Below are 20,116 nucleotides of genomic sequence, written 5' to 3' on the forward strand. Positions count from 1 at the left end.
CGAACTAATCGCTCCCAGGAGCCACCATGGTGCAGTGCGCTGGGTGGATTGAGTTTCCATTTGATCCCTTTCTGAACAAAAACAGCGGGTGCGAGCGTGTTCCAACTCTCAACGCAAGCTAAGAGCTCTTTTTGAGCGCCAACAAAGTTCGTGCCGTTGTCGGACATGATGGTAGTCGGAGTACCGCGACGTGCAATAAACCTCTCCACGCCCATCACACAAGAGCTTGTGTCGAGCGAGGGGACCACTTCAATGTGCACCGCTGTAGTGGTGAGACAGGTGAACAAAAAACCCTACCTCTTTTCCGTACTTCTCCGGATTGGAACTAGGAACGGCCCAAAGTAGTCGACACCTGTGTTAGAGAAAGGAGGTTGTTTGTAACCAAGCAATGGGCAGATCAGCCATAATATGAGTCACGGTTTGCGTTTTCGGCACGTAACGCAAGTATTTTCAATGTTTCGCAGCAACCATCGCAAATTTAACACAACGTATTTCAAATTAACCAACGCACGCATGTAATCCAAGCCTTGATGGAAATTCCTAACGTGCAAGTGTTTAACCAATAACCGAACAACCGCGTGACGTGCATGAAGTATAATCGGTTGCTTGCTATCGAAATCGCAATTAACCAGGCGGCTGATGCGAACCAATCGAGCGAAGGACGCCAGCTGGTCCAATGAACGGCAAATAGTTGGCGATCCGACTATTCCTCATAATAACTTTACCGGATCTTGGTAGTTTTAGCTCACTAGGAAATGTCTCACCCTGGGACAGGTAAATGAGCTTCTGTTCAGCAATATCCATTTTACACGGGTCTGTAATTTCTAATATACTCGACCGGAAATGTTTATGGGATGGCAGCCATCTTAACAAAAATGCTACTGTGCGTTTGTATTTTACATTTGAACTGAATCTCTCCCATTTTCCGAAGGGAAAATTATTTTCAGTCAAAACATCGACGACGAAATTTGAAGAATTTTCCAGACAAATGTCGATATCACATGATGGTCCTTTGAGTCTTATTTTATCAATAACCCTTGTATCGGGGTTGAACGTCCAATCAGTCGTTCTCAGTATACTAGGGCCATTAACCCAGCTGCTTTCCTTGAGGGCTTCCGAAGAAATCTCTCAAGTACCGGTATCAGCTGGGTTATCACCGCTAAGTATGTGATGACACTGATCAGTGGTGGTAGACTCCAGAATCTCACCAGTGCGATTACCAACAAAAACGGGTAGTTTATTACAGGAGTTAAGCCACTGAAGAACAGTGGTATTATCTGTCCACATGAAAATATTCGTACTTTTGAACGTAAGACCTTTCAAAACTTCTTCTTTTAAGCGGCTTGCAAGAAGAGCCGCTTGAAGCTCTAACTTTGGAATAGAAAGCGCTCTCATAGGCGCGACGCGGGCTTTGCCAAACACAAAGGCTAATTCGGTCTGATGCGAGCTAGTAAGTCGCGCACGAAGGAAAGCGACGGCACAGAAAACATCCTGCGAACTATCACCGAACATGTGAAGTTCTATTCGGTCGAAAGGTTCAGTGAAATAGATGCGAGGTATTGTCAGAGAACCTAACAAACGAAGACCTGAGTGCCACTCAAGGAACTGCTTTTTGATTCCCACTGGCAGATCATCGTCCCATTTTTGACCGCTGATTCGCCAGATATCTTTTAATGGAAGGCGAGCCTTCACGGTATACGGAGCCACTAATCCAATTGGATCAAAAACAGAGGAAACAAAACTCAACACGGTACGCTGGGTGATTGCTTTGTCTAGTGGACGATCAACCCCTCTACTAACGACTAAGATATCTTTTACTAGATCCCACTTAAGACCGAGAACATGCGACGACTGGTCTGGACTCGCACAAATATCTTTAACAGCGGAATTGGACTCACGGTTTTCCGGATCAAGAGCGGTTGTTACGTCGGGCACGTTGCTGACAAATTTTGTCAGATGAAACCCACCTAGTTTAAGCAACGAGACTAAATCCCTACCTAATTTCAAGGCGTTATTCCTGTTTTGAAAAAAATTCGGATAATCATCCATATAAAATTTCTGGACAACAGCCGAAGCAGCTTCGGGGTACTCAGCTTGATTATCCGATGCAGTCTTCTGCAAAGCAAAATTCGCACAAGTCGGCGAGTCACGAGCACCAAAAATGTGACGCGTATATTGGTGAACTACATCACTTGATGTGGGGTCCCCCCGCCACAAAAAACGAAGAGAAGGTTGATCTTCTTCACGGACTCCAACCTGTAAAAACATCCCTTCAATGTCAGCTGAAACGGCGTATTTATGCTGACGGAATCTTAAAAGTACAAAAATGAGGTTTTGAAGCCGATCCGGGCCAACCAACAGAGATTTGTTCAAGGAAGCGCCATGACACTTCGATACTCCATTGAGGACTCGGCGCACCTTACCGGGTTTATTCGGGTTCAACACCGGGTGATGCGGGAGATACCACTCACGATCGGCTCGTGATTTGGGATCGTGTGCCTTAACGATTATGACATATCCTTTTTGTATATCTTCTCTAATTGTTTCGGCGTATTTTTCACGGAGCGACAGATCCTTATCTAGCCTCCTTTCCAAAAACTTTAATTGAGCTAAGGAGGAAAAATAGTTATTCGGTAAAGTAATTTCCTTATCGTTCCAAAGCATTGGTACAATGTTCCTCTCACCATCGTGAAAGGTGTCATTTTTCAAAACGGACAAAGCGCATTTGTCGGCGGCGGAACGGGCATCTACTTGCTTGAAGGCTCCATATGACTCCAACTCAAACCAAGTTTTAATTTGGTCCGCAAGAGGCATGTCTTCGACAACACACTTAAAAGCAAGACGAGTTCGACTTAAAGGACGGCGGTAACGGTCCACTTAAAACCCAACATATCGGAAGGCGTACGGCGCACGGTGAAATAGAGTCCTCCCCCAGAAGGGTACTCAACGGGTCTTATGGCATGGTAGAAATCCTGTCCAATAATTATTTCGACTTCCTCATACTTATAATGTTTGGTTTTATCGGAGCCAACGGCGGGTAATTTTCCTGTATCCGATCCAATGCGAATATGATCCTTAACATAAGCTCAAAAAGAAAACGAAAATTCACTATTAATAGTTTCGGCGGAAACTTGAAAACTTACTTGATGAGTTTTCATCAAGCTCGTGGAATTGAATCAATTTATGGTGAGGTTAACGGGAGCGCAAACCAAATGGAGACGGTTTACGAGATCGGCGGATACCTTGAGTGCGTGGAAACACTATTGCAAAGAGCTAGGGCATTAGTAATCGTCGCTTCCGAAGAGACGGCGAGTGATGCAACTGGCAGGAGGCCTTTAGTTGACTCCTGGCTATGAATATCGCCGACGGCAGCGTTAGTCGATACATGTTTAGTGTTTGCGTTACCTGACACCGGGGAATTTTTAGCATCCTTAGGAAGAAAAAGTTTCTAAGCTCCATGTAAGAGCACGTTGTGCGTGCTTTCACAATCTGGCTTGGGTCACTTTCTGGCCTTGCTACAATTACGAAAACTGTGATTGCTCTGTAAACACGGAAAGCAAAGTTTTTGTTCGTCTATATGTGTCGCTCGTTGCGTAGCGTTTTTCTCTTTGAAAACGGCGCAAGTCCAAAGAGCGTGTTGACCTTTACATACAGAACATGGAAGGAACTTTCGTTTTTCCTTAGTCTTAGCACTTACCCTTGCGTTACTAGCAAACACTTTCGTACCTACTTCTTGATTCACTGGTTCTTCAGACTTACCCTTAGAACTTATTGTTTTTAGCCTCTCATGACCCTCCGCTTTTCCTTTAAGCCATTCGTTGAAATTTAGCAGAGTTGGTCGATGCCACTGGCGTCTTACGGTTTGCATTGACTATGCTTCCTTAAGGTTTGGGGGAACCTTACTCACAGCCTGATTCAGTAAGTTAACACTTTTCAGGTCATCGTTAAAAGATAGAGACTTGAATACGGCAACAAGTCCAGAAATTGTAGAAGAAAAGCCAATTACATTTTCCGAGTTATGCCTTTTAAGCGGCGGAAAATTACACAATTTATCTAGATGAGCCCCTACTACCGCATGCGGCTGCCCGAACTTTCTTTGAAGAGTTGCTAATGCGTCTTTATATAGTACTCCGCTATAGCTATACTCAGCGATTGCGGATTTTGCTGTACCCACTACGAGCGTTTTCAGATAGGTAAGCTTTTCATCGTCACTGAGTATGGCTGAATCGACCGTCGATATGAACTGCCCAAACCACACATGCCAATTTAGTGGTTTGCCATCGAGCTGGGTCAGCTTCCACTCAAGGAGACGATCTTTTCGGCTGTGCATGAGTATATTAACCAATTCTCGTGTCGAAAGTGGACGCTCGACGTCTGCACCTGGTGAATTACCGGGAGTTGGCGCTGTGTAACTCGAAGAATTACCGTGATAATCAGGAACGAACGGTTGATTAGCATGAGAAAAATTTTCAGGCTGCGCAAAGAACACAGTCCCTCCACTTGTATAACGAACAAAATTATTCGGAGGAACAATCGGAGTTACTGCGGAAAAAACAGTTGTCAAAGGAACGTAGTGTTGTTGAGCTGACATTAAAGGGGCAGCAACAGCTGGTCTCCACAAATTACTATAAGGATTATAGTGGTCACTTGAAAAGTTATAACGGGAACACCCATATATTGTTGTGATGGGATTACAGGTGCTTGGTAGCCAGCTACTACTGATCCTGTAGTTTGATAACTTGAAGAAACCTGATTAGTTGTTGTTGATGCAGGAACGAACGGTGCTACACCAGAAGGAACGTCTGCAGATGTTGTCGGAGCAAAATTGCAGAAGTTAACGGGACTACTGACCCTGTGTTTGGATTGCCTATCACTGGATGAGTGGGTTGAGGCAAATTAATATAAACAGGTTGAATGACCTGCTGTAACCCTACTGGATTGTTAACGGAAATCTGCGATTGGACCAAATTCGACAAGTTATGTCGTTGTCCGTGAATGCGGTTACTGAAATACAATCCCGGATCACTAGAAGCTGCCTGGACATTATTCACTCCTGTAAAACTTGATGAGACCATGTAATTTGTTGATGCAGTATAGGTTTCCTCAGGAGCTGTCGAACGAACGTGCTGCTCTTGATTGGAAACTACAACAGAGTCAGGCTGATTGTGGTCAACAGATTCGACCCAGTGACGCGTACGATCCTTTTCGTCTATTGTTAGTTGTGGAGAGATTCGAGTTAAACCACTTTGCTCAGCATTCTCGCTGATTTCCGAAACTCATCTTCTAACTCAAGCCCTTTCAACTCAATTTCCGCCAGTTTTTTCTTGTGTTCTTCAGCCAATTCTTCCAACTCTAAACTGCTTTGTTGTTCTAAAAAATATTGTTTTATCTTGTTTTGCTGCTCTTTCAGTCTTAATGACACCTTGGCCTGCCTCTCAAGTTCCTCTTGTTGTTTCTTTAAAATTATTAAATCGCGCTTTTTCTCAGTAAGTGTTTTCGACGGAGCGGCGGTACAACGACTAGATTTCTGAGAACCCGATTGCTGATGTCGGCTGCTTCGGTGTGAGAACTTAGAGCGGGTATCTGTTTTATGCGACTGGGGTTTTTCACTTTTTCCAGAATGATGAGAAATTTTTGAGCTGCTATCTGTTGTCCGGCTCTGTTACTGATTCAAAACTTGTTTTATATGTGATAGCTTCCTGTAAAACTTTATAGTTGCTTTGAGCCAACTTATGAAGCCACATATCCTGTGCCGGTATCAAATTGTCGGGGTTGGCACTTTTCGCAGCCATATCAATTAACTCATTATTTACCTCGACCGCTTGTTCTAAATAGTTCCTACATTTTTCAATATAGGTTTCAAGTTTTGAGCAACGACTCTGACTCTCTATGTACTCTAAAATTATTTTATGGCATTTATAAAGTTCGTTTTCGAGATTGCTACGTTTCTCAAACAATTTCTTAATTTTCTTCTGAAACTTAACTTCCATGCCTGATAATTTCAGAAATAAACGACTCTCAGAAAATACTTTATTTTTCTCAAGTAAATCCACAAAAAACTCTAATACATCAATAACTTACAAGGGGGAGTAACTTGAAGTTTTAACGCTTAAATCTATTGTGAATCGCTCTACGATTTTTAGGCGAAAAACGGTTCCGCTTCTTCTTAGCTTTCAGTGTACTTAGGTCAGCTTTGTATCGTCTAAGTAACAACAGAGTCTTCAACTCAAGGGAAGGGGGCTGATGCAGCTCTTTATACTTTTCGATAAGTATTTGGTCTTTGGCCTTTCGCTTTGAGATAAAATCCTCAACTACGAACGAGAATACCTGTCTTTTTCAACTCTTTTTCTATATTGTCCGAACCGTTGCGGCGACAGTAAACAATAGCGGTAAAATTCTCCTTGTTTCTCAAAAAAGGCTCTTAAGTTGGTCAGTACTCAAACTACGGTTGTTGTTACTGCGGTGCTTACTAATGGAGTTATTTATCGCGTCGTGCCAAATAACCAGATCTTTCCGATTCGACGAAAAATGGTGCAGATAGTATTGGATAGTTTTCTGCGAGTCCCTGGCGTTAAAGTTAAACCTTAAACCGGGCTTTGTGAAACAAGTCTCTTTCACGCGCTTTTGAGACGCTGCGGATAGTTTACGGAGCGCGTGGTCTAGAGAACTAGCTCCTAGAATGAATACCATACACTTAAGAGACCTATGCGACAGATACGTTACGCTTAAGTACTAATGGGGTGGGGAAATTAAGTAGGTCGGTTGAACTCCAACAACACACACGGAGTAAACCTGAGGATGAAAGAATTCAACTAAACTCACTTAATATCACCCTACCTGACCACTTAACATTAGTGTCGCGCAACGAAGTCAATAATCGGACGGGCTGAAACGGCTTAGATTCACTTGAAGCGAACTGGTTTTCAGTTTCACCAATGGTGGGTGGGGGATCAGGCAAACTGGTTAAGTTCCAACAACTCACGCGGAAAAAACCTGAGGATGAAAAAACTCAACTTAATTTGCCTGATATTTCGCTAGCAGACCACTTACCATAAGGTTGGTGTCATGTTACAGCACAGTTTCGCAGAATTCTGGGGACGTTTTGAGGATTTTTTGGCAATTTTTTAAACTTTTCCCCCAAAATTTTTCGGAAAATTTTGGTCAGCAGGTTCGAGTCGTAAACCAACCCAAAAGCTAGTCCACTACCTCTTGTCTAGGATCCGATTTCACGGACTAATATTCCGTTTACAATTACCCAAAAATTTGTGGTATCGGGAAAATTACCACTCGTAGCTTGCTTTGAGTTGGGATACACAATAAGACATCGTATGTAATTTTATTGCACAGAAAGATTTTAAAAAAACTAGACAAGTCTTACAGTTTTTGACGATTTTGGATATTTTCGGCACCGGAAATTTCTCTCTCACGATTCTGAACAACTGCACTACTTCAGTTGGTATCGACCAACTTCACGCTCTTTCGGCCAACAGCACAACTTCACTCTGTTTCGGCCAACTTCACTCTCTTTCGGCCAACAGCACAACTTCACTCTCTCCTTCTTTTGAAGCTACAGCTCCGGTCCTGCTCTCCTGGTTCTCTCCTTTCTCCTTGACTTCACCTGTGGACGCTGCTGTTGTAGTCTCCTTGTCTTTTTCTTTCTTCAGTTGTTCTTCCTCCTCTGTGAAAGTGGGGTCCACACCAGAGCACACAACTTCTCCAGATGTTCCAACACAATGTCCCTTGTGTTGGAATGCCGAATCATGTCCCTTGTGTCGACTTCGTCGTGTGTAGGTCCTTTGTGGGGCGCAAAAATGTGCGCGTCAATCTCCACAGTTTGAAAAAATCAGTTTTCAAACAATTTAATTAACGAGCATTTTATCGGTAAAATAGCTCAGGAAATTTGGCAACAACGATATTTTTTTAACGGACTTTATCATCGGTAACATCGGTCATAAACATCTGCATAACTCAAAGCAAGCTGCAAAAATGGCCAGTATTTGTCCTTGAGACAAATTGCTCTTTCTAAAGGTCAGCCTTAATCAAGGCTGAACCAAATTAGAGCGAAAAGACGGTTAAAATAGGTTTTTTTTTTGGGGGGGGGGGGTCGAACCTGGTTACGGAGCGTCCCATCCAGTTCGGGGCATATTTGAGTTGTAGAAAGGAAATGACCTAGTCGGGATTCGAACCGGCGCCGAACCCGCCGGGACGCACCCTGGATACGCTTGGCTACTGTCCCTAAATGCATTTACATTTTGGTTCAATTTTATTGCTCTTGAACTTTTCCAGCTATGTTTATAGTAAAATTTTTGGTTCATAGGAAATTTATGGTGCCTGAGTCTCTAAAGTTTTGATTAGTTAGATATTGAAATCACACGAGTGAAAAATAACAAATTTAAAGTTTTTCTTTACGTTCAGCCTTCAACGCTGAAATTAGATTTTTCGATTTTTTTTCAGTAGAACAGAATCTCAAAAATAGTTCAAGGAAAATAGCTCACGGAATACTAACTTTAGGAGTTTTTCGAGGGATGCATTTGTAGCAATTGGAATATCAAGACGGTTTAAAGTTTCGGCCTCAAAAAATAACTTATCTTTACTTACTAAAAATGACGACACTGTTTAAAAAACTATTTGACATCAGAGTGAAAAAACTGAACATTCGGAGCATCTTTTTTTTTAAAACCAAGAAAATTTTTTCTTGAAATTTATGAACGCAACCTCGATCATAACTGAAACTAATTCAAGCTGATAGATACAAATACCTGGTACGACGTATCTTTGTAGAAGCAGATTTATTTGGAGAAAAAATGGATTAAAAAATTCCTTACTACTAATGGTCGGAAAAATATAAGTACCAGTTATTTTTGCGAGAAGACCAAAAAGACGCAAAAAAATTACAAAAATAAAATGTGAAAAAAATTTTCTTTTAAATATTTTTTGAACTTTTCCAGCTATGTTTATTCTTTTTCGATAACGAAAAAATTTAGAATGATACAAATTAAAGGAAAACAGGATAATTTTTCTTGTCCCGAGTTTGTTGATATACTCGAAATTGAGTGGGAAAAACATTAAAGATCGTTTAATCATTTGATGGTTTGAGATCAAAGATGATTGTCGAGCGTCAACCTGCAGCTCCGTTTACCGTCGTGGCTTTGGGCCCTTTCCAAATATTCCCTTTCCAAATATTTGGCGACACTCCGTGAGTAGCCATTTGGCGACACTCCGTGAGGTCAAAGAATTTATAAACACGTTGCGTGAGCAAGAAACTGACTTAACGGAAAATATTTCAGATTTTATTATTTTTCCAATCAATAATTCAACCTTGAGCAAAAACAATCATCAATAAAAAATTTTATTGAAATTGAGATAAGAGTTGCCTAATTTTTTTTCAGTTCATTTTTCCAACTTGATATTTATTTCATTTGTATCATAAAAATATTCAATCTGAATGATTTGCGTAGAATTTGAATCAACCCAGCTAACAGCTTGCTTATACACGGGATTCCAGTTAGTATTTTTATCAGTTTGATTTCTATCGTCGAAATTATCTCCTTGATCCAACTGATCCAAAAGACCCTCCGATATGACAACATTTTTGCATTCACAATCGCCACTTGTTTGCGAACTAATCAATTCATATTCCATCCATAGGAATAAACAATTTGACACACAACGGTTTTTCTTCTCCGATAGAATATTTTTCAGGTCAAATTGATAGCTCCAACTCTCTTCGTTTACTTCGGAACTCAAATCGAATTCATGAATTGTTTTTGGTTTTGTGTGAAGAAAAGTTTCGTACTGAAATAATCGATGACTTTCAACATTTGCAAAGGCAGATTTTGATACCTTAGTCATGACTTGATTAAATGCTTGTAAATTGATTCCATGAATTGATCCTGAAATCGGTTCACGAATTTTATGCAAATTAGTCGTTCGTCCAAGCGCACATTTTAAAACTGCTTTTGAAGGAATCACTCGAAAGGGTTGGCTAGAATTTTTTTGAACAAACTTTACTATTTGTCGAAAAGTTAGGACATTATGCCACGGTAATTCCGACGACATAAAATAAGGTTCGCCAATAATGAAATCAACTTCAAAGCTTTGTGGCAATATTTGTAGGAATTCAACTTCAATATTTGGTATACTATTGCACTTAATAATTTTTCGTAAAGTTTTCAAACAAAGTGTGTTTTCTTCGTAAATTAAAAGTTTAGCGGGTTTCAAGGAAAGAATTAAATCAAGTAATAGGTTGAAGTTTCCTACCAGTAAAACAGTTTTTGAGCTCAAATTGTAAGTCAAAAGAGCTTTTCGGTATTTCTCGAAGTAATCAATATCGTTGGCTAGCAGAAACCGATTTCGATTAAGGCAAATATGCACTCCACAAAAACAAGATGGGGGATTGATTTCGTTGTCTGTGAATTTTTCTGGCTCCGAAACAGAATTAATATCAAACCAGAAATTGTATTCATCGTGATTACATTTCAGCTTAATGTGTTTCCCTTTTTCAACTTTTATAGCATTTTTCGGACAGTAAACAGCTTGCATCCAATGTTCACGCCAGGGGACTTTCAGATCTCTGAAACTGTCCTTAAAAGGAGATGTAGAAATAATTGAATCACAGTCATTTTCTGCCGAATCATCATTCATAAATAGCTTCCAATAAAACAACAGACCGTCAATTGAACCTGAATTCGTACATTGAATATCTATTTCTTTGCTCTCCTCTAAATTTTCCTCCGAAAGGTTCGAAAAATTGAAATCAAAAACCTCGATGGGTTTTGATAGTTCGATAAAATCATCTTTCAAATAATCCGATTCCAATAAATGCGCGAATTGAAGCTCTAAAGGCGAGGCAAGTCCTGAACAACTTTGAACATTCTTGAAATACGACCCAAAATAACTTTCTCCAAATGCTCTTTCGATTCTCAAAAACTTCCTAATGAATTTCGATTGGAAGGTAATCACGAAAACTTTTGCCGAATGAGGAACAAATTTGTAATCATCGCTCTGTTTATAAGTAGTTAATAACTCTTTCTTCGCGTGTATAAATGTACTGAGACAACCTTCGCCGATCAATTCAGTGTCAAATATTTCAGCAACTATTAAATTAACTTCCTCTTTGAGTGAAAGTTCACTTCGTTTGACATCTTTGGAGCATCTTGGAACTAATTCGACGCTTGATTGGTCAATTCCGTTGTCCAATAGCGTTTGAGATGCAATTTGATACATCGGTAGGAAAGACTCGAAAGCAGTGACAAGATCAGCTCCTAAAATAATCTACTAAGCTCATTCTTAACAAAAAATAAACACGAAATTTTGTTCAACGGAATTTTCTAAAACCCATTTGCCCATTATGGCTGAAAAAGAGAGATGTGTGACTAACCGCTATTGAGAGCTAGAATCGCCAGTAAGCCAGTTCCAGTGCCAATATCCACACAATGAATCTTAAACAAAATTCTATTTCAGCTATCCAAAAACTTTAACTCTTTAATGTAATTTTTATTAGCAGAAAGAACAGTTGACAAGTATCAAGTAAAGTAACTGTAATGAAAGCATGGTCAACCAATAGTTACAAAAGAGTGAATTTACTGTAGTTAAATAAAAACAGCAAGAAATTTCGTGAAACTACTTCAAATTTGAAATTTATATAAATGTTACGATATTTGAATATTTTCTCAGAAGATTTCTCGTAATAACTAAATCAAAAAGAAAGTCATCAAAAAACCAAATCAGTCACAAACTCAAAAAACCTTGATGAAAAAACCCAAGCTAAAAAAATTGTTAAAATTATCGGCTAAAAATCTTCAAAATCTATTAAAATTCTTGCAGCTCTGATCAAAACCATTTTACCTCAACTATTCAAAATAATTTAGCAGTTTCTCGTAACAAAAACTTGGAAAAGATTCAACAAAAACGTGAAATTTCGTTTAAAAATCGTATCCCCAAATATAACACAAAACTTTGCGCAAAAAGTTGAGCCAAACTAATTGCAAGCCCATCAGAAACATTTTAGTTCAAACCTAAATCCATTGCTACCTTAGAACTGAGGAAAATTGAAAAATATCCAAAAAAAACAACAAATGGAAAAGTATCAATGAACTCACCTGAAACAAAAATAAACTAACTTGGTTTTGGATTTGAAATGCAGTTTCGAACCAGAAAGTCATTCACAATTTTTTGGGCCATTTCTGCATTCTATTTCTTAAGAGAACGTAAATTGCCTTCCTTTAAGCAAATCAAAATTAATTGGACTTAAAGCGAAATAAAAGTCAAACAGCAAAAGGTCATGTTTGGCGTAATCAAATTTTTCCAAGAAAAAAATTATCACGACCTATATAAGTGTTTTGGCTATAATCATTGAAACTAAGAAACAATTTTTTTTTAAAAAAACTGACATTTTAAAGCACCCGTGAATAAAAAAACTTCCAAACAATTGCCACAAAAAATGCAAAAAATCTATACGAACTCTGGAAAATTATCAAATCAATCCAATAGCATCATTCTTAACATATAGGAAGTGAATACGAAATGGTATGAAAAAAATATTACAACGTATAGACGAAAAAAAGATGCTCGTGTAATGACAAAAAAAACAAATTGTTAATATCAAAAATGGTCACAAAACTCAAATCAGAAACAAGGATAGCCGGTTGCTGTGCAAGCAGCACCGAAATTTCCGACCAAATTAAAAAATAAAAATACTTTTTCTGCATATTGCAATGATTTTTGCTCAATCGGCTATGATCAGATCTGAACGAAAAACTAGAAAATAGATAAAAACGATAAAAATAGCAAAAAACGTATTGTTGACAACAGTTTTCATCATCATAAAATGAAAAAATCAAAACAATTTTGTACCTTTTTTTGTTGAAGGTTTCTTTTATTTGGTTATTTTCAAAGAAAATTTTGTTTTCAAGAAGGCGCCAAAAAAGCATCAAAAATTCAAATTCCTGGAGTAAAGGTGAGTTTTGACGTCTCATTACCGTATTATAGGCCTGCTTAAATGCAATAAAATGAAATTAAATTTGGAAAAATTTAAGAAAAAACGTTAACACCAGGTTTTTAACGCATGTTATGTTGCGTTTGCAGCTCATTCTATGTCAACTGAGCAACCGCTGCATACAAAATCGGATGATAGGATTTCGGCAATGATATCTTTATCTTACCAATTCTTTAGGCGCAAATCTTCCAACAGCAATTCTTCAATTAAATATAAAATCCACATTTAATATAAAAACCTTCATACTTACTTTACTTTTTCCGTCTTTAAGGTCTGTCAGTGACCGAACAGCCTTGGTAATGGCCTCCGCATACTTGTTATTTCTGTCTTCATCATGGAGCATGTCACCATACGACGAAAGAGCAATCTCACTTTCAAGACCTCCGACTGTATCTTCAGAATCATCTGCACTGTTATGAAGTACACTCCATTCTAACTTACCGGTGTGGGGATCACGTGTGAGTTTAAACATTCTATTCGAGTAACTAGTATATTGTCATTCGAGTGAAATCATGAGTTGGAAGCACGAAGCCTTCACGGGTAAATATTCATTTTAATCGTTCTGAAAACTGATCGTTGCTATAATTTATGATTTATGCTTAACAGCATTTTTTGGTCGGTCAGCCAAAAATAGATGTCGTCAAGTACAAAGTTTGGCCTTCAGGGTGAACAGGGGTCAAACTCCTGAAGGGCTGGGACGTTTGAATTGTGTTAAAGTGAACCTTAATTTCAAACCTAAAGCAAATGTAAGCCGAATCTTATAGGCTGAAAATTCTATATTATTTGTATGAAATATTTTTGGTCGAGCTAAATGTATAAGATTCATAGCTATAATCGGGTCCATTCGCTATATTCTCTGGCTGAAATCAAATATGAATTCTGTTTATATACACGTTTATTCGAAATTTTTTCTCTCTTCTTTGGATATAGATAAGTAGTATTGTAATCCGCCGTGTGTCCTTAGGGGGGGGTCTTTTCGACGGTAGGGGTCTTTGGGGTCCTACCAAAAGTAGGGTCTAAAAGGACCCATCTTTTTTAAAGACCCCAAAGTACCCTGCCCGAAATAAAAAGACCCCTCTCTTAGGACACCCGACAGAGAAAATACTTGGTATTTATTTTCGCGCGGTGGTTAAATTTAATCCCTTCCAAACTTTCCCACTGTTCAACTAAATAAGTTTGAGACCCCATTAAAAAACTGACCTGCTTGAGAAGGAGGAAGGACGTGACAAATAATAAGAGGGTAAGAAGGTAAAGAGGACTTGATAAATAATAGATAAAGTAACATTTAAAAAAAGAAAAAATAAAATAAAAACGGAATGTTAACAAGAGTACGGATAGGAGAGCAGAGGAAGGGTTTACGGCCACATCCGCATGTCGTCTTCGGGATCCGACCAAGGGACATGAAGAATACTGACTAGACGCTCCATTTGAAATTTGAAGCGCCACTCAGTACTCTCGAATCCAGCACCCAGAGACTCGCACAGCCAGAAATTTTCCATGCTCCCCACATCAACACACACATATTCAAATATGCCCTCCTTTTTCTCAAATGCAACCTCAATGTAATGCAGCTTAAAATTCGCTGCAGTGGTGGCCGGGGTAAACTCTACGGTCACACCAAAGATATTTTTGCCTTCGTGAGTTCCAGGTCCCACATAAGGCAAATCAATGGGTGACTCGTGGAGACCACCAAGGGGAATATCCATCTAAACACATGAAAATAGGTAGAAATCATTAGTTAGAAATAGGAGTGAGTAAGTGGTATCTAGAAGGTTACTTTCATTTCCACTGGCTTGAAATTCAGCAGGTCGGAGAAGTGCTGGAAAAATTAAAAAAAAATGAAATTGGAAAAACGTAGAGTTACTTCAAAAGACTTGGAAATTATTCATGAAATTTTTATTACTTTGAAAAAAACCTATCCGGAAAACACCAACCGTCGAAATTATTTCTTAGCTGCATGTTCACTGTTCTTCTTCTCAACTACTAATGATATAAATTACGATGTTGCTATCAAGTTGAGACCCTATGGGGGTCTGATCGGTATAGACAATTCTTCTTTGGATAAATATTTAAATGATTCGAAAATTTTACGATTGCATGCTATTTTACACGATGCCGCCGGTTTTGTCCGCGAAGTTTATAACACTGGTCCCACATACTGCTATGTTTTACCATGGAAATGCAACAGTAGTTTGATTGGTCACTTGAGTGGAATTACGTTTTGTTTGTATATCAAACTGAAAAAACCGAAACTCTACCATTTATTAGAATGCTGAAAGAAAAATCAGTTGTGTTGGATTTTGAGGGATTTCGACACCAGAAAAACACATTTATAGTAAAAGAATTAGCTATAACAACTTCCGACAACAGTGATTCCCTAGTTTTTCTACCTCCAGTTAATTTCAATTCCCTTCCAAAATCTGAACAAAAAGCCTACAACTGGCTGACAAATTATTTGCACGGACTTCATTGGGATAGCGGTGATTATTTATACCTGAATTTGAACCAAATCATTCAAAGTTTTGTCTTAAGAAACCCCAATGCTGTATTCTACGCCAAAGGAAAAGAAAAAGCTGATTTTTTATCCAAATACTTAGACCGCAAAGTTGTGAATCTTGACGATTTGGGCTGTCCACGAGTCGAACAATTATATTTCAAGAATTTTGTGAATTGTAACAAACACCTACCGCACCATAACTCTAAAAATCATTGTGCATTAAAAAAGTCGAAAGCGTTCTTTGATTGGTTGAAAAATGAGTGTCAACAACGAGCGTCAAGGGAAAGTGGAGACATACATATCTCCAAATTCAGTTCTTTGTGCTTGGATGACACCAGAAAGTAACATAAAGATTTCATTGACCAGGATTGAACGCATTGATTGTAGAGGCCAAGTAGTTCAACGAAAAGAACAAGTTACACTTTCTGAAGAAGAGTTGTGCACTTTGAGGAGGTTCTTCCCCGTGATTGACCAATTCATCTACTTTCAACGATTCAAATACATCAGTAATGTTACCCAGCAAGCGCGGTCTTTGTCTTCCCAAGCTAGTCTTAGTGCCCAAACGTCAACCAGGAGTTCAAATGGATCTAACCAGCAGTGAACTACCCAATGAGATTCAAAAAATAATAAGAGAAGATTCTGTGAAGAAAATTGTGTATCATGCCAAAACTGATCATGTCCCAGCCAATTATGTTTTGGAAATGCACTATGATTTTGATGATGATAATAAACCGAGTGTCTATACAGGTTATACACGATATGAAATTTATTACTGTTCAGATGCTTAATTAATTTTTTTATATATGATATATATTTTTCATTCTGCAAGTTCAAGAGTGAGGGAAAGCGGTAGGGAAATTGAAATGAATGACACAGTAGTTGACGAGACTGATGGAACTATAGTTACCGATTTTGTGTATGACGAAAATCATATGGAGAAAAAATCATGGAAATTTTGCAATAACGTGACTGTACCACGGTCTGAAGTAGTTTTCATGTCACAAATGGTGTTGATTCTGATTTTATTGGCTTTTTGTATTTTTAAACTTTCATTAACGCAGTTAACTTGTGAAGAAACCTCAGTTTGGTTTTCAATTTTATCGGGTTTAGTTGGTTATGTATTACCAAATCCAAGAATATGAATAAAGTTATTGATACATCTACGAGACTTTTTTTAGCCATCGTGGGCCCCTCGGGTTCTGGAAAAACAGAGCTGATATTCAAATTGTTGAAAGGAAAAACATTTTATCCCAAATTTCAAAGAGCCTTATACTTTTACAAAGAGATTCAGCCTCTTTATAGTGAAAAATCCAATACCCACAGCATTGATCTAACTTTCATAAAATTCAATGGCTTTGACAGTTTGCGAAACCTTGAAAACATTCTTCTAGTTTTTGATGATTCATGCGAAGAAATCTATAACGATAAAGACTTTGTCAAACTTGCAACAGCAGGAAGACACCGAGGACTAGATGTAATATATGTTAAACATAATTTGTTCCAACAAAGCAGATGGTCTCGAACAATTGATTTAAACACATCACACATCATTCTGTTCAAATCACCTCGTGATATTCAGCAACTTGATCATCTTGGAAGACAATTGAACAACACTAAATTTTTGAGACACTGTTATCAGCTCGCTACAAAAGACACATACGGTCATCTTTTAATCGACTTGGATCCGCGTACATCCGATTGTTTGAGATATTGTTCAAACATTACACCACCTGGTCCCTCAATTTTTTACTTACCAATAAATCAGGCAGAGGTTACACCTCTCACAAATGAACGCGAAAAAATTATCTATTCTGCAGCACATGGTACAATTGAATCCCAGCCAGCTCCGAAGCTTCATTAGAAAAACAACAAATCCTCAAGTTATTTCAGTTATATGTGAATGTTTGCTCAATGTAGTCAATGGCAATGTATCTGTTAATATTCCAAACATTGAAAATTTCGAAGTGGCATACAAACTTTTAATCAGCCGAAAAACAAAACTTGAACGAAAACGAGCAATTATTCTAACGAAACAAGGTTTCAACTTGATCAGACTGATACTTTACTTCTGCTACAGATACTTACCATCAGCATAAAACATGGCAGCAGAAGAGTTTGTTTTAATTCCAAAACATACATATATCCGTGAGCAACCGCATGCATCACAAGTGCTGTTTAACAGTTCAATTAAACACAAAAAGCCCCAGTTATCTTACTTGAACCGCATGAGACCTCTAATACCCACGAAGCATAACTCAGTATCGACTGAAACTCTTCCACTACCCCTTCCCCCAACACCTCCCTCAACGCCTATTAATGACCCTGGGGAACAATCAACAGGACTTCTTACAGAAGATGAGACTAATCAATATCAGGAAGGTGGGGAGGAAGAGGAGAAGCGGATTGTGGATGAGAAGGAGCGAAAGGATAATAAAATAAACTATGAACGCATTCTATTACAATTGCAAATAATGGAGGATAAAAAATTCACGAGAGCTAAAAATATCCTGGAGGTTATCAAAAGCTCAACTCGAGTCTCAATAAACGCCATGGATGAAACAATTTATGTTGACAATGTACCAACCGGTCTCAAAGCAGCATCATTTTTGTATGATATACAACAGCAAACTAAAATACTACACAACCCTGCTTACATAATGATTTTATCCGCTCTCGAACTTACCGAAGAGTCTGTTATTAACAAGTATGCCAAACACGCGGTTCAGTCAAAGATTAAAGAACAGGCCCAACGAAAAACCAAAAGTCCAACCAAATCTCCGTCAACCTCGGGCAAAACAAAAACCCTCGACAGTAGTAAGCCATCATCAAGTTCAAAACAAACCAAACGACTCAAAACAAGAAAGAAAGCCACCACGGAAAGAGTCAAAGAAAGAGAGAAAGACGAAGACGACAGTGAATCGTACGGTACGCCCTATAACGATTCAGATTCTTCAACGTCAGAAAAGACGGAGACAAAAAGTAAAAGATGGGAAACCTACACCAACTGAGGAAAAACTTTTGAAAAAGAGTTACACAGATAAAGGTCCAGCATTGTTCGGTAGTGTTAAAACTTTGAAAGCTACAACGGTCATACCAAGACGAAAAGTGAAACATTTTTTACATACAGAACCATCTTATACAAAATACCGAACAGTTCGCCGCAAAATAGCTCGGCTTAAAGTAATAGTTTATGACATAAACGAAATATGGTCAATCGATTTGGCATATGTTGATAAACTAGCAAAATACAACAAAGATATCAAATATCTTTTAGTTGCAGTAGATTGCATGTCCCGTTATCTTCGCGTGCAGCCACTGAAATCAAAGTATGCCACAACAACTGCAGAAGCGTTCAATCAAATGATAAAGACAGAGAAACCGAAAAAAGTCTGGGTAGATAAAGGCACCGAGTTCAAGGGGTCATTCAAAACTTTATGTGAGAAAAAGGGTATCAAGACATATACAACAGAGAGTGAAAAGAAGTCCGCTTTCGCCGAGAGGAACATCCGATCACTAAAAAGTTTGATTTATAAGTATTTGGAGGACAAATGGACCTACTCTTACATCGATAAGCTTCAAGACTTTGTCAACACAATAAATTCGAGAACAAACCGCGTCATCAAATTAGCCCCCAATAAAGTGACAAAAAAGGATGTTCCACGTCTAATTTCATTAAGAGCAGAACAATCATTGAAACTGGTTCGCCGACCAAAGCTCTACGTTGGCGATTTTGTGAGAATAGCAAAAATTGACATCCCTTTTCGTAAAGGTTATAAACAATCCTTCACTGACGAAGTTTTTGAAATCTTTGACATACCAACAAGGAACCCACCGACTTATAATCTTATCGACGCTGATAGAGAACCAATAGAGGGTAAATTTTATGAGCCCGAACTAATCAGAGTATTGGAAAAGGAAGGGTCAAGCTAAACAATGTCTAGCAACTTTGGAGGTGACAAAGATTCCTTTAGTATTACATTGGTGTCATCAGCCTCAATGAATATCTTCATTGACAACTCACTAGCGAGTTTTAAAAACCTGCTGAGTGAAGATATCGATCTGCAAGGCGAATGGAGAGTTGCATTGTCAGAAATAACGTTTCCCACTCATTTTAACAATGTAACAGATACTAAAATAGTGTACTATAAAAAAGACAAAGTTAGAGCAAGTCTTAAAGTGGCAAAAGATAAAATATCTAGACCATATGATGGAGAGAAAACTGAAATAACAAAGGGTGAATATGGCGAAATCGAGAAATTATTCAACGAAATCAATCGGAAGGTTGATCTTGATAATTTCACTTATAGCATCGACCCCATTACCAAACATCTTTCAATTTGGATGCATTATTGGGAAGGCATTACCTTTGAGAGCCCACAAATTCCTAGTATTTTGGGTTTCAAAGGTATAAGAGATGGAACGGGCTACCATATCGGCTATAAAGAATCCAGTCATATCCATAGCACTCTCACATCGCAAAACTTCATTTCCGACTACCCTGTCGATATCTCTGCTGGAACCCAAATGATGTTTATCTACTTGGATATAATCCATTATCAGATTGTGGGTGACACCAAAGCACCGTTGCTCAGAGTCATTGATACTAATCGACGAGTGAAAAA

General features: G+C 38.5%; 3 protein-coding genes across 3 annotated transcripts in view; 2 read left to right on the forward strand and 1 right to left on the reverse strand.

Moving 5' to 3' along the window:
• The window catches only part of LOC134851470 (clathrin heavy chain 1-like), a 519,829-nt gene that overhangs the window by 63,872 nt on the left and 435,841 nt on the right, over window positions 1–20,116 (forward strand). The gene's annotated exons all lie outside the window — the stretch shown is intronic.
• Window positions 1–20,116, forward strand: part of LOC134851472 (eukaryotic translation initiation factor 2-alpha kinase 3-like) — a 98,730-nt gene that overhangs the window by 63,868 nt on the left and 14,746 nt on the right. The gene's annotated exons all lie outside the window — the stretch shown is intronic.
• On the reverse strand, window positions 9,334–13,555 carry LOC134851211 (protein arginine N-methyltransferase 7-like). The gene is made up of 3 exons (XM_063867195.1): window positions 13,248–13,555; window positions 11,381–11,441; window positions 9,334–11,264 (listed from the first exon to the last, which is right to left on the reverse strand). Exons 1-3 carry the CDS (start codon window positions 13,467–13,469, stop codon window positions 9,391–9,393), a joined length of 2,157 nt encoding a protein of 718 aa, XP_063723265.1. The 5' UTR covers window positions 13,470–13,555; the 3' UTR covers window positions 9,334–9,390.

Source organism: Symsagittifera roscoffensis, chromosome 7, assembly GCF_963678635.1.
Source record: "Symsagittifera roscoffensis chromosome 7, txSymRosc1.1, whole genome shotgun sequence".
Taxonomy (NCBI): domain Eukaryota; kingdom Metazoa; phylum Xenacoelomorpha; order Acoela; family Convolutidae; genus Symsagittifera; species Symsagittifera roscoffensis.